Genomic DNA, 16,615 nt, shown 5'->3' with positions numbered 1-16,615 from the left:
ATGGAAAACAAATTTATTCTCAACTTTGCGTACATCATTGGAAAGGCTGAGCATTTTGCTATTTTTCTGCTTAGTGCCTTAATGATCAATTACTTTTTCATCCTTTTAACCTGCTTTTTAATACCGGCATAGTACCACTCTCCCTTCGTCTTGTAGCCAACCGTCGACTGCGTCTTGCATTTCCTCGTCTGACTTGAATCTCTTTCCCCCAAGGAGTTTTTTGAAAGTGGAAAAAAGGTGTTAGTTGCTTGGGGCAACTTTTGGGCTGTAAGCAGTGTGGTCGATGATATCCCAGCCAAATTCATTGAGTGTGGCGATCGTTTGATGTGACACATGTGGACGCACTTTTTCTTGTGTTCATCAGTGGGCCGCTCAGGGACCCATCTGGCAGACACCATGTTGTAATCCTCTGACACAATATTCTGCATGGAGAAGTTGCCACACCCTTCATTAAGACCTTCCTGTATCGCATGTAGGGTTATTTTTCGGTTATTGTGCACCATCTCGTTAATTCGAGCCGCAGTTTATTCCTGCAAACTTGGCCTCCCTGACCGCTGCTCATCATGGACGTTTTCCCGTCCATCAGAAAACTCCCGACACCATTTCTGTACGTTTTTGATTTCCATACACTTCTCGTCATATACTTCCACTAACTGGTGACGAATTTCTACCTAAGAAAACTTTTTCGCTTTCAAAAATCGCATGACTTAGCGTAGTTCGCACCTGGTGGGTGCAGTAAGCGGGAGCTTCATCCTTAACGACTGCTACACAGCGACTGAGTGACATAAGGTAACGTGAGTGGTTCTAAATTTTAGTGTAGGAACCAAGGAATGCAATGCTGTAGTCAAATTTTGCCTAGTGGCTTGTGTTCAGAAATGGCATTGTTGGAGACCTAACTTTTCAATACACCCTCGTAACCTTGTCCCCTTGTTAGTGAAGGTGCTTTTGGTCTTTATGATAAATAATTCTTCAAAATGTAATTACCTCTCCAGGCAGTGGAATTCCTTGCTGAATGGTCTTTGACTCCTACCAACGTGGCCTTCTTACGAGTACAGACAGGAGTTTTCGACCCAGTCCAAATCGGGGACAAGCCCAAATGGTACTCTCATACTTTGGAGCCAATAATATTTCCAGTCTGGGATGATGGAAGTTCCCTCTCTGGTGCCCTTAAGGCTGCCAGGCATGCAGAAACTCAGCCAACTGGTAAGTTGAGTAAATTACTTGATTCAATGGTATCTTTCTATCATTGGCATTGTCTAAATGTAATTGATTACTCCTGCTCAAATCAAGATAAAATGTAAAAATAACTATTTTTAATGCTTTAGACACAAAAGTTAAATTTATTCAATTAAACACTCTGACCACCTGCTACGTTGCAAAGCTCCTAAAGCTTTAAGTCTTGCTTTGCACTTGAGAATTTTTTCCCAAAATTGAGCCATAAAAATTAGGGGAAGACCATTATAATGAGATAAATACAAGCTGATAGAAGAAGTGGGATAAATCCTAAATTTCCTAAAAAAAGAAACTCAGAGTTGAATTCTAAAAGGTTTTTTAAACACCTCAAATCTTATTAATCCCATAAAAATGAATCATCCTTGTACAAATTGTTAAGATGCAAGAAGTTATTTTCAATTCTTTGGAAACTTTAAGTGAAGATCTTTTTTGTTAAAAACTGCCGTAGCCAGTGGGATGGGTTCTATGGGTTCACACCCCTTGAAATGTTTGGAAGATGCCTTCTGAAGTGTGCCCCGTACAGGTAAACTCATTGGAAGGGTATCTAGAATTTACATGATTCCCCTCATATTTTTTTATGGGTACGGCCTTATGATCAAATTTAAGGCAAAAAGTAAACAGTGCTAGGCATGAAAGGGTTGCAATCCTATCATTAATAATATTGCATTGAGGTGTAGTGAGTATTAGAATATATTACCACATCCATTGATTAGGTATCAAATGCATTTCTCATAGAATGTGCGGGTATTCAATAGAATCTTGTGAAATCACTATATGCATCATCATTGATGCTTATTAATTATTTTTTTAACCTGTGTATTTGTATTAATTAACTGCAAAAAATGGCAGATACAGGTGATATAAGCTGTAGTATGAATTTGCAAAAATACTTGTTTAGATTATATAATCCATTTTTAATCTAAGACTTAGTTTTTTATTATAAAATGAACCCACTTTCTCTGATAGTCTGTAAAGAAAAAATTTCATCTTAAATTTCGCAAAGATGGTATTTACCAGCGTTCAATATCAGAGACTTCTTCCAGAGTTTCCCTCTTTGGTATACTATACCTCCTCTCTTATAATAATTATATTTATTTAAGTGATTTTGAAGGCCTTACATTTTCGTGGCTACTTGCATATTCAGTTTCATTATTATTTCAAGTTTATGGAGAAATATTGCATGCATTTTAATTTCAATTTTTTGTATTGTAGTCTCATTTTTTTGTCTCCATTAAAAAAATGACTGTATTCCTTTAGTGAATATTAAATCCACTCCTTCCCATGGAAAAAATTTGGTAGCATATTTGGATGAAAGTTTTTGATCAACTCAAAACTTTCTCTGATTTTTAACTTTTTTTACCAGATGAAAGTGGATCAGATTCAGATGGTGCAGAAAGCACAAGTTCCTCATATTCCTCTCTCAGTGACTTTGTGTCGGAGCTTGTATCATCGGACCTTTCACCAAGTAAGTCAAAGTGAAGGCTAATTTTTGTCAAATGTGTTGGGGTTCACCAGAGGGTTACCGGAATAGAGATGGTTCGTTAATTTTGGCGGAGTACTCGTACATAGTTGATATTTTTTTATAAAATATATTCTTTGAATTTGTCTGAATTGAATTGTATGTATTTAATCTATCAAGTTATTTATCTTCTAAAGAAGGATTTTTTAAATCTGACATATCCATAGTATATTTAGTTGAAATATACAGTGGAACCTCGATTTATCGTTTTTCAAGGGGATGGATGAAAAAAACGATGAATGCGGGAAAACGATCAATGCGGGAAAGTTTGTCCGGGTTGCCTATGTCCCAGGAAACGCTGGATTTTTGCGAATTATGACATTCATTAATGGATTCAAAAAAGATATTAGCTTATTACAGGAATATTATTCCTGTATCGAAACACTTAGGTCATATTGTTGATTCGGATTATATCTCTTTCAAATATCCTCAAGGAACACTAAAAACCTTGCTAAAAAAATGTTTTACTCCACTCGGAATTTTCACTGCTATTATGCATTTCTGTCCGATGTAAAAATTCTTATCCATCAAATGCCATTTCAAGTACACGTATTTACGAGAGAAATGTGCGTGTTATGCCTCAAACAACTGATTTCGCTGTCGCAGTGATTGGTTATAGGATGTATCAAGAAGGCCAAAAATAGTTTATTATTTGAAATGTTCCTTTCTTGCAATTAAATTTTTAATATGATTGAGGCAATGTGGCGTTAATCGTCAGCGGCACGCCCACCTAATCCTCGGCTTCATCCCACTTCTTGCTTTTCACCAGGGATCTCGCTCTACCCCGACCCCTGCCGTCATGTACTAGTGGACATACCGAGGCGTGCTGTAATATTCACGCATTTCTAGCCCGGATTTTTTTCTTCGTCTTCAATTATTTTCAGTCTATCTTTTAAAGTTCTCACTTGTGTCTTCGGAAGGGCCATGGTCCGAAGACGAATAAGAATAAAACTAATAAAAATGAAACCGGACTCTATTGAACCCACACGGAAAACACTCGCCGGCTTTAAGTCAACCCACCCTGGAAAGTACGGAACCACTCGTACGAGGTGAAGTTCGGCACTAATGCTATCGCGTACGGCGTAAGCAGAGCTTACTGCAGAGGGTGAAGCATGACCATAAGACTGCGCAAATTTTTTATTCTATGGAGAAGGCAGCTTACCTACTCATTTGTAACAATAAGTAGCGTAGCTCTAGATGAGCAGATGAATTCAGATTGCTAGTAGGGAGAAACAAAATATCCTGAGAAGACATCGCTTCGTTAGCACCTCAGACAGGTGAGACTTGTGGCATAACTCATAAATTGTAACCAGACACGTTTTCGAAAAAAATCCGCATCAACTGCCGTGAAGCTCAGCTGCGAGGATATCGATATTTGCCAGAAATCAGCATCTTATTATTCCAACTATTTCCTTGCTTAAAATGGTTAAATAACGTTAGAAATACGTCGTGTTTGGTATCATCCTTTTTTGAATTACGTGCACATCACTAATAACTCAATCTAATAAAAGTATAATACCAATTGCCGAAATTCATTTTTACACACCTTTTGGGCTAATCGGTGATTCATGCAGCAGTTGACCTCCAGAGGTGGGGATCTTTGAAGCCAGTCAGCTAAAAAAAAAGTCAGCGGTCGAGAAAGGGGGAAGCGTGAAAAAGGTTTCTTTTGTTCTCGAGTAACTTGATATTTTCTTTCGAAGCTAAGGTCTTCGTAATACAATCCCTGCTCGAGCTGGAATCTTTTTTTTTATTTCGGAGAAGAGGAACGCTTCAGACGGGGAGAGGCGAGTGCTGAATGGAGGGGGATACCGGATCTTGGGAAATGCGATAATGTGACTATCCCACAGGTCTCAGCTACTCCCTATCATATTTCAATCTCCTGGGGAAGATTCAAACTTTGTGTCTCTCGTTATAAGCCATAAACGACACGTTGTAAACACTTTGTCTTATTTTTGTCAAACGATGAATGTGGGAAAAATATACGACGGGACCGCGATCTTCAAACGATCAATGCAGGAAAACGATACTTCGGGGAACGATAGATGCGGGAAAAAATTACATTGTCTTTATGGAACTTAATTTGGGACCAGGAGCAGCGAACGATGAATGCGGGAAAACGATTAATGCGGGAACGATAAATCGGGGTTCCACTGTATTAGATTTTTTGAACCAGCTTTACTAGCTTTAAGTTTTGAAATATGACTATCTGAACATTTTTTAAATCAATAGAGAGCTATTTTCCACCACTCATCGTGTTCCCCAATGCTAGAATAGAGGTGCAAGTAAACTGGAAACATTCCTTGCGGGCAAGTAAATAAAATAATTCTGTTTTGCCTAGGGAACTCTAATGAAAATGTGTGGCTCGGTGTGGTCTTGCATTAAAATGCAATAATCCTGATGCTTTTGCGTCTCATTTGACATTTTATAAAGATCACGTAGAACATTGAAGGAGATTAAAACTCATACATATGTGTACATGGATCATACGTGTACACAGATGATCTGCAACATGGATAATCCACAGCCGAATAATTGGGAGTCTGCTGTATTTTCAATTTCATACGTTTCAATGCAATCTAGCAAAAGCTTGCATAATTTTCCAGATTTGGTCGCAAAGGATTAATTTTCTATTTTTATAAGTAGAGCATACATATTTGTGTTTTAGAACCATCCTCCTCAGAACTAGTTCATTTAATTTTTGAACCCTATATATGATAGAACTAGTGCCTTATACTCTTGTTCTTGAATTAAAAAAAGTGAGGAATATGATAAAGGTTCACTCTATACATACTACAGTGCAACCTCGATATAACGACACCCTACGGTGCACTAATAAACACTCGCTATAGCGAATTGTCGCTATACCGGAGGTGGAGCAAATAATAGCCAATATACCTGTTGCGAACAGATATACAGGAACAGGAGTGGTGCGGCGACAGATAAACATCTATCCGATAAACGTAAGCATAAATCCAGACGAAAGGCGATGTTTTTTGCATCACTAAATTTCCTTACTCAAATAACGACTAACTATTCAAACAATTTATAAGCGCCGCACTGAATAAAAATTATGGAAAGCATTGTTTCGTCAATCATTATATTTATCGAACGACAGTTTACCACATAAATTTGAGACTGAGCACTCCATTAACTTCAATTCTAACAGATCGCTAGCAATTACAGAGGTTAAGGAGTCTTGATGAAAGTCTTCCGGCGGTGAAACCCTCGCTATGGCGAGAGCCAACACCGAAAGGGTCTCGTAAAAACGAATTTTTAACACGCTTATTATAGGGTCAATTGACGGTGCATCGGCTATTTCTCGTAATAGCGGGGGTGTCGCTATAGCCCGTACACGCTTTAACGAGGTTCCACTGTATATTTTATTTGGCGGGAAAAATGTTGTGATAGAGGAATCCAATGTAATATTAGGATCAAAAATACGGGGATAAATTATTCGAATTTTAAGTGAATTCAAAAATATGCTATCGAAAAAATGCTTCATTTACTTACTTTTGATTTGATTCTCTTGACTTCAGAATTGGATAAATACCTCACAAAAATTTTTCCCAGTATGTGTATGAATAAAGGCTAAGGTGATGGTGAGTCGAGGAGAAAATGTAATTGGTTAAAATTGAGATAAGTAACCTCCCGAGAGGATTCCGGTGCAAAAAAATATGTCTTTGCTTAAGAATATCATTATACGTAAATAAAGCTATAAAACCGTTGTAGTGCCATGTCTAATTAACATACCATAAAAGTGGGTGGGAGCTCACTTCAAAGTGAGCTTGAAAACCTCCTCTTCTTCTGAGAAAGACTCATGCAATAAACCTTGATGTATGCCTGTTTATCTGTTTATTCATCTCTGAATTCTCTCCAATTTGTCGGAGCCTTATATGGAGGGAATATTTTTCATTCCATTGGTAAATTAGCTGTTTTTTTAAAAAGATGAGCTTCTGAGAATAAGGGGTTATTTATTTATCCTGTGTTTCTCATTCTAACATTCCAATACCTTCATGCTGTGATGTTAATTGGGAGTGTCACGGCTAATTTTGATTATCACGGGACATTTTGGTTCCCACTGTCAAATTATGTATCACGCTGAAAGAATAAGAAAAGTCTCTCTGTAGGCCAAGGCCATCAGGGGCGGATTCAGGATTTCTTTCTGGGGGGCACAAGCAAGGCCGTATCCAGGATTTTGTTCTGGGGGGGGCACAAGGATACCCCGTAATACAAATCGAACGCCATGTTAACGGGACCGTATTAAATATCTTGCATATTTTTAAGGGTCTGGGGGGGGCACGTGCCCCTGTGCTCGGAATTATATTGCAGGAGGGATTTCTTTGGAGGTTTTCAATTTAGACTGTGCATTCATTCATTTTTGGCATGGTTTGAACCTTTTGACCTTCTCAATTGGTTAGTCTTGCTGCTTTGATGTTCTGTGGGCATGAGATGGCAGTACATATGTGCCACATTGTGTATGTTAATGGCTGGATATCATGCTATTATTGGGATATTTTGCTTGGAGGATATATGTATGTACTCTGAAGTTGGAAGCATTAATTAGTTCTAAACTTTTTTGAACATATCATGTGATTATGAAAGATATTATCGTATTAGTCATTTTAAGTTTCCTCAATCAATATGTCTTTTGTGAAAGTTGATTGTTTTCTCTCATGTTAGTTAGTCATGATGAAAATGAATGCTTTTTCTTGGCTTACGGTGAAGCATAACTAAATTCAGTTTCAGGGACTCAAGATTGTGGAGCATCATCCCATCAGGCAGCTCTTTCAAGTGGCTTAGATCACAGATCTGTGTATCATCCACCATCATGCCTGCAGTTACCTGGAGGGAATGCATCTCCTGACTCTGCCTTCAGTGTTCCTGGATCACCACCATCCACTTCCTCTAGTCATTCTGACCTCAGCTCACCCAGCTTCAATCGAGATTCTGAAATGGAATTTGGAAGTAGAATGGAGCAAGTAGATGATGATGAGGCATTTGGATCCAAGGGTCGACGAAGGAGTAGTGTTAGTATATGTCTTTGATTTATTATGATGCATCATTTTGTCCTGGAACAAATTCTTATGAACTACCTCTGTATAAAATGTAGTCTTCAGTCCTCAGGGTTTCTTTATTTTTTGTCTTATTGTTAATTCAAGGTATGCTCCACCCAACTATCCTATTCAATATGCTTCCTTTCCTAATTATCACCTCATCACTTATTTCAATTGGTCAGTGCCCTAATTTTATCAACTCCATGGCCTTGTAATTGGAAAGTTATCACAACCGCCCCGACTAAAAATAGCAGATACAAATAAAAATAGGATGCGAGTAATTTTATGTGTAACCCTGTTTGGACTCTTTATGTGCCTGAGCAAGCGATTTTTGTGACCATTATTAGTCAACAACTGAATTTTTAAGTGAATGTAGATGAAAGGATAGATAAAAATTAAAATTTGTTGTATTCCACACAGATTGATTTTAAAGACTCGAACAGTTTCAACCTTTCCAGATCATTATCAAGAGGTGAAATAGATATACAGACAGGGCAGAATATATTAAATCAAAACTTGACTCTTTTACGTGGTGGAAGGGCTCCATATTAATAATGAAAGACACTTTGTTTCTTCCACAAGTTTATAAAAATTTCGATTTCATTACCGGTTTCAGCTTTTACACCATTATCAAAAACAGAAAATATATGGTGGGGCAGGTTTATATATACTATGGTTGTTAATGTGGGGGGTGAATGATGCTTGCCAGCAGGTGAATGATAAATATTTCAAAGACAATTGACAAACTGTGTCCCCCCCCCTGTTTTCCTCCAGGAATTACCAATCCCAGCTTGAAACCAAACCTTCCCCCCCACCCCCCACATTGACAACCATAGTATATATAAACCTGCCCCCACCATTTATTTTCTGTATTTGACAATGGTGTAATAGCTGAAACTGGTAATAAAATAGAAATTTTTATAAACTTGTGGAAGAAACAAAGTGTCTTTCATTACTAATAAGGCAGAATATAGGTATACTTATGCTGGGTATCACAACCATTAAATGGGGAGTGGGGAGGTAGGAATAGGGGGGGAAGGGAGGAACTTCAAGGATGGTGGTGAGTAGGTGATTTGGAAGCTATGGAAACCCTTTCCCCCTGATCGTTTAATGGTTATGAGACTCTACGTAAGTATATACATGTACCACCTTGTCTGTATACCTATTTCACCTCTTGATAATGACCTGGAAACGTTGAAATCAGTTGAGTCTTTTAACCCTTAGACTGCAGGAACGTTTTCTAATGCTTTGTTTTTCTGGGATGATCGGGGAGAGTTAAGCTGCATTAGTGGTTCCTACAATGAGGGAAAGTGCACTTGGGCTCTACCTGAGCAGCAATAAAAACTTTGGGAAACTGAAGAAGGTAGTTGAGCAATGGTCAAACGTCAAAAAATGTTTTTCTGTAGTTAGGGTATTAACCGAATAAAAACGTTCCTGCAGTCTAAGGGTTAAATAAATCTGTGCAGAATGTAAAAAAATTTAATTTTTATCTGCCATGTCAAAGTTCTTCCAAGTAACCTCGCCAACCATTGATTTCATAAGAATGGGGCTGAAGTTTGTTACCTCCTCAATATCTTAGTTACCCTCTCTATTTTTAAATAGGGAGGCACACGAGGACAGGAAATGGAAGGTGATGGGACATGGCCTGGGAGTACAGAGAGCCCAGGTGGTGAATCGGACTCCAATTCCACCACCACGTCACCCAAAACAGTTGTGAGCACAAGTCGTCCCCTGCCTCCTCCGCCTATACCTCCTCGCCAGTCCCTGGGGAGTGAGGGATCTCAGGAAATGTCTCCTATTTCCAAAAATAGACTTGGTCGTGCTTCCACACCGGTGAGTAATATTTCATGCAGTACCTCGCTAATGTGGGTTTCTTCAAGTAAGCTCTGATACTGCCCTGTACATGTGAGATAACTAGTTCAGACACAAAATTGATCTCGCTCATGTGGAGAAGGGACATAAATGTTGCAAGAAGTCCATGCAAAGCTGCATAGTAAATCATAGATGAATTTATGCTGCTCTTGCCAGTAAAGTAAGATCATGAGATCATATTAACTATTGCAATTTTTTTAGTGTAAAAATATATCCTCTTTGAAATATTTTTAGTAGGCGAATGTTAAATACTTCAAAGGCATTACCGTATTCCATGTATTCACATCCTGACATCAATTCACTGTGCATTTCAAGTATTTCACATAATGTTAATTAGAGATAATCCCTAAAAGAGTTTATTTTGGATTCAGCAGTCTCTTACTGTAGCGTATATTAGAAAAAAATGGGATTTCACAATCATACTCATCATATAATATTCGAATGAGTTAATTGATGTCACAGCAGACTTGTGTGCACCAATATTCTATTATAAGTCCAGTCAATAAGTTCTCAAAAAGGGCCTTACTTGGAAAGTTTTGACCTTCCTTGAATGGTATATCCCAGAATGCAGGTGTGAATATATGTATGTAGTTGGTTTCCAATTCCATGCCATAATTCGTGAAATGTGGCATGAAGCTCACTTATACCCAGTTTCTGTGGAAGTACTGATGCAAAATCGGGCTAAACAAGATTAACAAAATCATGCCTGATGCTTCTTTGAACATGAATTTGCACAACGTGGTAGTATTGTAGCAAATCATAACTGTTGGATTTTGAGAAGATTGACGTTATTCCTTGAAAATCTTGGTTTCATTGGATACGATTGCTGTATGTCATACTTATCGGCATTGTGTGTGACCCAGTCGTGTCAATTCAATCCGTAATTATCAGAGACTACTTCTCTTTTTTGGATTACCTTGACAGCCAAATTGTGTGTGGGAAAGGCTTTTTACTGACTCTTATGGTCATCATTTTGATAGGGTGGTAAAAAATATCAAGTAGAAAAAATTATAGAAAACCTTCCTCTTAATAGAAATGTATTTCATTGTGTACACTTACAGATTAATGACATTCATCAGTGCTTTTCAGATGTGAACAATATGATGTCAATTTTAAAACGGCTCTGAAGTACTACCTACTTCTTTCTCAGGGAAAAAAATGTGAAGGTTGAAATTTGTTGGAAAATCCATGTGCTTTAATTTTGAATTGAGAATTTTCTTATAAAAAGTTGATAAACTCCAAAATATAAATAAAAAAATAGAAAATTAAGAATGTTCTTAAAATCATGCTCTATAAAAATTTATCTGGAAGCCTCATATCAGATTCAGCATTTCAAAAAATATGAAGAGAAATTAAAAACACCCCAAAACTTTCCTGGTTGAAGTGTCTTTTGACTGGACTATATATATATAAATATTAATGCCTATAGGTTGATTTTTATTTAGAACTTGGATACACTGTTAGGGTATATCTTTAAGTGTAAGTAATGATTATCTGCATTATTGATTACAGTAATTTTTTGAAGGTATCCCTTATTACCAGCCATATTTTGTACTGTATGGGATACTTTGTGTTGATTTCAGTCTCCAGCTGTAACATATTTTTTTTGCTAAAATGAAAAAACAATTATCAGTAGAATCAGAGAGAGGTTATCTCTTGCCATAATGTTAAAACAAGATGAATACATATTTGAGCAATGATTCCCAGTGAATATTTCATATGGCTACCACAGTGTGAGGATCCATGTGAATCCTTTTTATCCCTCTTGCGCTACATGGCTTGGTGTAGATGCCTACACAGTGTAATTAATTAAGTAGCTTTGTGTGACTTCTTACATGGCCAGATGTAGTGCATATATATTGAGTAGCTTTCAGATTAAGGAATCATCTGCCATTGAGATTGACTGTATACCATGTTCATATAGCATATATACCATCCTAGGGACACCTACTAATACCCATGTACTAAACTACCTATGTGAAATCTTCACTTGGGAATTCATCAGTTATGTTAAGTATTTCCTTTTTTATTGATTTTTAAAACTGAATGTTGAAGGTTTACTTGTGTCGTTTGAATATGCCATCATGTCATTACTCATTTAAAGCTTGTCTTTTCAAACATGTAATAATATGCAGAAATCAAGTTTGACATTATCCAAAAACCTATGCACTTCACCATTCCTTTACTAACCATTTCATAGCATAGTATGTTCACAGCACACTAGAGCCTCTTGTGTAAACAACATAAAATTCACTTCTCAATTAGCGTACTGTATTTTCATTGGGCACAAACATTTGTTTCTTGTGGTTTTTGTAAAAATTGACTTATCCCAGAAGGGGATTGCTTCAAAAGGTTGTACACAATTTTTGGTTCCTTAGTGAAAATGATTCAGCCAGGTGAATTTTGAAATGATTGTGCAGCCAGAAGCTATCTAGTCTTGCTTGTTGGGTCGATAACTTCTGGCAGTTTAAAGTGCACTTTTGCACTCATGAATTTTTCACTGGTGCATCTTTGTTATGCTGAGGTTTGTGTGAGCCACAGTCCTATTCTGTACAGAGACTTGGGGGTGTATTTAGAAAAGGTCAGAGAGGGGAGTTACTGAGTTACCATCAATGATTAATTACATTTAGTTTTTACTTGTAATTTTTACAATAAAAAATTTAACTGTTATGTACTCGTAATCTACTGATGGCTTTCTGCAAGTATGTGTAATAGTTAATTCTCGGTAAGTACCATACCAGAGTATGTAGCTCATGAACTGTCTATCTGTAAACTAGTCTATCCTCAGGTGCATAATAAGCACTCTAGTTGCAGTCCTAACTAATTAATCTATATATTTTAATAATTATTATAATAGTTTAATTTCACTGGAATGGAGCCCATATACAGAATGCATAGGCATAGAAACACAAAGTTCAATAAAAAAGAGAAGAAAAAATGACAAAGAAAAACATTCATACAATTTTACTGACAATGAACTTAAATATTCAAACAAAATATTGCACACCAAATTTGTAAATAGTGGTATGTCCTTACCAACTAAATTTTCAAAAGAATTGAAAGAGGTTAAAAAAATAAAATTTATCAAAGTAATGATGCGGTTTTGCATAGCACGATTAAATGGTAAATACATATTTACTATATAGTTATTGTTATGGAACGTTATTTCAAAATGATGGTTTTCTCCTTATGTAGGCATTAGGAACTATGGAAAGAATCAATAGTAGTAACGATAGGTCAATGCTTAGAGTGTTTATAACTGTTCTAGCTTTTTATGAGGATCAGTTCTTTTATAAGGAGGTGACAGAAATAAAAATCTTGAATTTTCATTATCTTGGGATAATCAAGGAAGTTCCTTCGTAGTGGTAAATGATATGGCTGAAAAATCAGGAGTTTTCCATCAAAGTCAATCAATATGTATGTATATGACTGAAAAAAATGGTGTTGTGAAAATTAAGAGGAAATGTGGTAATTTTCTAACTACATAAAACATAATTATCTATGTTAATAATAAATCACTCATTGGAGTGGTTCCCTTAACACGTTCAGCGCCTTGTCGGTCATGACAACTGAAACGTGTGCTTCGTCTCCACGCCGCTTTGGTCATTATGACAAAAAAATGAGCCTTTCTTTTGGCCGCTCATAGCACGCCGTCAGTCACAGCTACTTCGACGACGTGTATATGATGTGACTGAAGCAGCGTGCGTAGACGAATGCACACAAAAACTCAAATGGAAAGGATCCAGCAGGGAACGTGTTAATGAGCAGCCCTGAACAAGTTAATGAACCAGAACTCTAATGATGTCACCAACTCATGAAACTGTGGCCTAACTAGGACTTGGCTTGAGGGTGGGTGTTGATTGGATAGCACACCACATTGTGTAGTGATACACAAAACTCTGACAAGGAGACATCGCCAAAGTGATGTTCAGGATCTGGATGCAGATGTTATTTTCTGAAACTATATACGTAAGGTAGAAAAAGTGTCATGGCTTTCTTCCACATAGGCCCGGGTTTGGGAGATATTCTCTTGTAAAGATTTCGCGCAGCATGACATCCCAGAGTAATCTGAGATTTGATTTGATTAATAAAGTAACTAAATAAAACGAATGGGGATAAAATGTAACAGTGATTTCAGAAAGTAGAAGAGAGAAAAAATATTGCCGACACTGGGACTCGAACCCGAGACACCCACTTCAGATTAGAGGACTAGCACCCTAGACCGCACCGCCACGGCAGTAGTTGAGAAGAGAGGCGATTACTCAAGGAATCTCATGCTGCGCAAAATCTTTACAAGAGAATATCTCCCGAACCCGGGGCTATGTGGAAGACAGCCGTGACACTTTTTCTACCTCACGTATATAGTTTCAGAAAATAACATCCGCATCCAGATCCTGAACATCACTTTAGCGATGTCTCCTTGTGAGCATAAAATGAATGCATTTTAGAAAAACATGACTATACTTAATATTTGATTCATTGGAGAGGCCAAATTAAAGCTAAAATATTGAATAATAGTACATCAAACAAGTAGGATTGCCGTGATATATATATATATATATTTTTATTTTTGGGATTCTGTGGGGGATCTATCCCCTTCATCTTCACCCATAGTTACTCCACGGTCATGAAAGCGGACAGCAACTTTGGCAATATTTTTTACTTTAAGTAATGATAGAATTACTGAATGAGGACATATTTTTGTGTCTTATCTCATCTTTCCTTTCTATCTGTCAAATCATTTTTATAAATTTCCAATTTGGGCCTGAGGAAGCGACCCGATCATGATTTTTGCTTTCAATACCTTTTCACTACTTACTACCCTTTCAATATAAGCAGGATCCCTATCTGTGCATATTGTTGTTTAATGAAATGTAGGTATATCATGTAATACATATATCATTCTGAAAATCAGTTTGCCTATTTAGCTTCATTGTTTTTATCAGTGATATGCTAATATAACATTGCCATAATGTGTCTGTGTTTTTATCACCTGAAACAAATTTCATAGCAAGTTGTTTGAATGTGTCAGCATAGTGCTACTCTTCATGGAAATTTTTTTAAAAATTGCCATTACTTGAAATTTGCTGGAAAGATAAGAACATATCTTCTGGAATAATTGTCCTGTTAGTGGTACTAAGCTAACAAAATTTTGAAGAAGAAGCTGTGGCTTTCCCTCATATCCATTCTTGAAACTTGCATAAGGTAACTTTTTGTGTCTGCATTATCATGTGAAATTAGCCATATTATTGTTGTTAGCGCTTATTGCTACTTTTTGTACTTGCCATTTTTTTCAGTTATGTGAGCTATGTGTTTGTTTCTGCACCAAGCAGTGCCTGAAACATGGAAAGGCTAGTCATGGTGTATGCTCTATGTATATGGTACAAAATCAAAGGCTCAGCGTGAACCCCTGATTCCTAAATTTAGCAGATTAAAGGATATATCTATATATTTTTTCTTCTTCTTAAAAAATGCTCTTTAATTTTTTATACTATCATCCTTAAGTAAAGTGAAGCTTTGATTAACCATACTGTTAAAAGCAGGAGCTGGTTTAGGGGGGGGGGGTCCACAGGGGGTATGACGCTAGCCAAATTTTTATTTGTTCAATACTTTTTGTACCCATGTAAAAGAGTAAAGGGAGTGTATATGCAGATCTACAAGTCCCAAACGTGAGAGAAGTTTGAGTTGTATTTATTGTAGAGCATAGAACACTCTACTGTAAATACACCCCAGCCAGCGCATTATAAAGCATTGAGATAAGGTGAAAGGAATGTGCTCTTTAGTTAGCTTGGTAGTCTTTTCTTATGGGTTTCTTACGGCCAAGCCGACAAACATCCAGAGTAATGACAAAATGGAAGCCAAACTTTCAGATTTTCCGTAGATGTTTTTATTATTCCATTGTTTTAGAGTATTTATGAAGACATTTATGTGTAAGAATAATGTTTTTATTCTTGGCAATTCTTTATTATGAGGAGAAATAACATATAGCCATAATTTGAAAATTTTTCACATTTATGAAATGATGGCAAAACTATGTACGGTTGTAAGAATAGCACATTATTTCACATGGATAGAAACGTAGAGTATAAAAATGCCGGAAAGGAATATCTAATATATATATCTTATTCATCGGGTTGTCAGGCCATAAATTAAAATTCATAAATGTTAGATTGTGTGGACCTTGAATAATTTCAGTTTGTTCCATGCACTCAGCAGCTAAGTTTTTCTATAAAATTGGGTTTTAAACTGGTACCTACGCATCACTCTCTTAATAGGTGCCGTGGTGTCATGATTAACATGCAAAGTTTCTGATCCCTGGAGGTCACACGTTCCATCCTCTTGGATGTTATTTATTTTTATGCCACAAGGAAAAAGTATATGTACTATGCTTAGCATCTTCACCAGCCAGTCACTTGCAGTTAAATTTTTTATATTCTCGGGAAAGTCTGTTATCAGTTGTTGAGCTCATATAAGGACTCGCTGAATTTCACCAGTAGGCTTTAAATTCAAGCCGGGCAGAGCAGCTTAGCATGTGTAGTACGCTGTTCTGTCGCCTTTGGCGCTCCAACAGAAGTGACTTATGTTAATCTGAGGATATTTGACAGCATTCCTTACTTATTCTTCTCTAAAATCTTATCCTTGCCTTGTATAAGTCCCTTAGCATATGATATGCTGCTTATCAATTTTTTCCGTGAGCAAACCATAAGAAACCGATAACCCTCTTACGTTGTGCTATCTGGAACTCCTCTCTCCTGAGTATTCCATACTCCCAGGGCTAAGGTAAAATTAATTTGATTAAGAACCCCCTAAATTTGATGTTGAAAGCACCCATGATTAGAAGGGATAGCCCGAAAAGATAATGAATAGTGATGGGTTATCATTAGAGATGTGCGAATAGTATCCGCGAATACTCGAATACCTCGAATAATAGAAAGTA

The 16,615-nt window shown here is 36.9% G+C and overlaps 1 protein-coding gene across 20 annotated transcripts in view; it reads left to right on the top strand.

Moving 5' to 3' along the window:
• LOC124162902 (MAP kinase-activating death domain protein) overlaps positions 1-16,615 on the top strand; it is a 146,003-nt gene that overhangs the window by 67,457 nt on the left and 61,931 nt on the right. For 18 of the 20 annotated variants that reach the window (XM_046539612.1, XM_046539611.1, XM_046539613.1 and 15 more), the window contains 4 exons: positions 993-1,203; positions 2,597-2,698; positions 7,493-7,779; positions 9,409-9,639. In XM_046539612.1, coding sequence (XP_046395568.1) covers positions 993-1,203; positions 2,597-2,698; positions 7,493-7,779; positions 9,409-9,639 — 831 coding nt within the window. The remainder of the gene's footprint in view (positions 1-992; positions 1,204-2,596; positions 2,699-7,492; positions 7,780-9,408; positions 9,640-16,615) is intronic. The other 2 variants (XM_046539606.1, XM_046539607.1) reach the window with 2 other exon arrangements.

This window comes from Ischnura elegans, chromosome 7 (assembly GCF_921293095.1).
Source record: "Ischnura elegans chromosome 7, ioIscEleg1.1, whole genome shotgun sequence".
Classification (NCBI taxonomy): domain Eukaryota; kingdom Metazoa; phylum Arthropoda; class Insecta; order Odonata; family Coenagrionidae; genus Ischnura; species Ischnura elegans.
The sequence above is the reverse complement of the archived record's forward strand: the minus strand, read 5'-3'. Positions and strand labels throughout refer to the sequence as shown.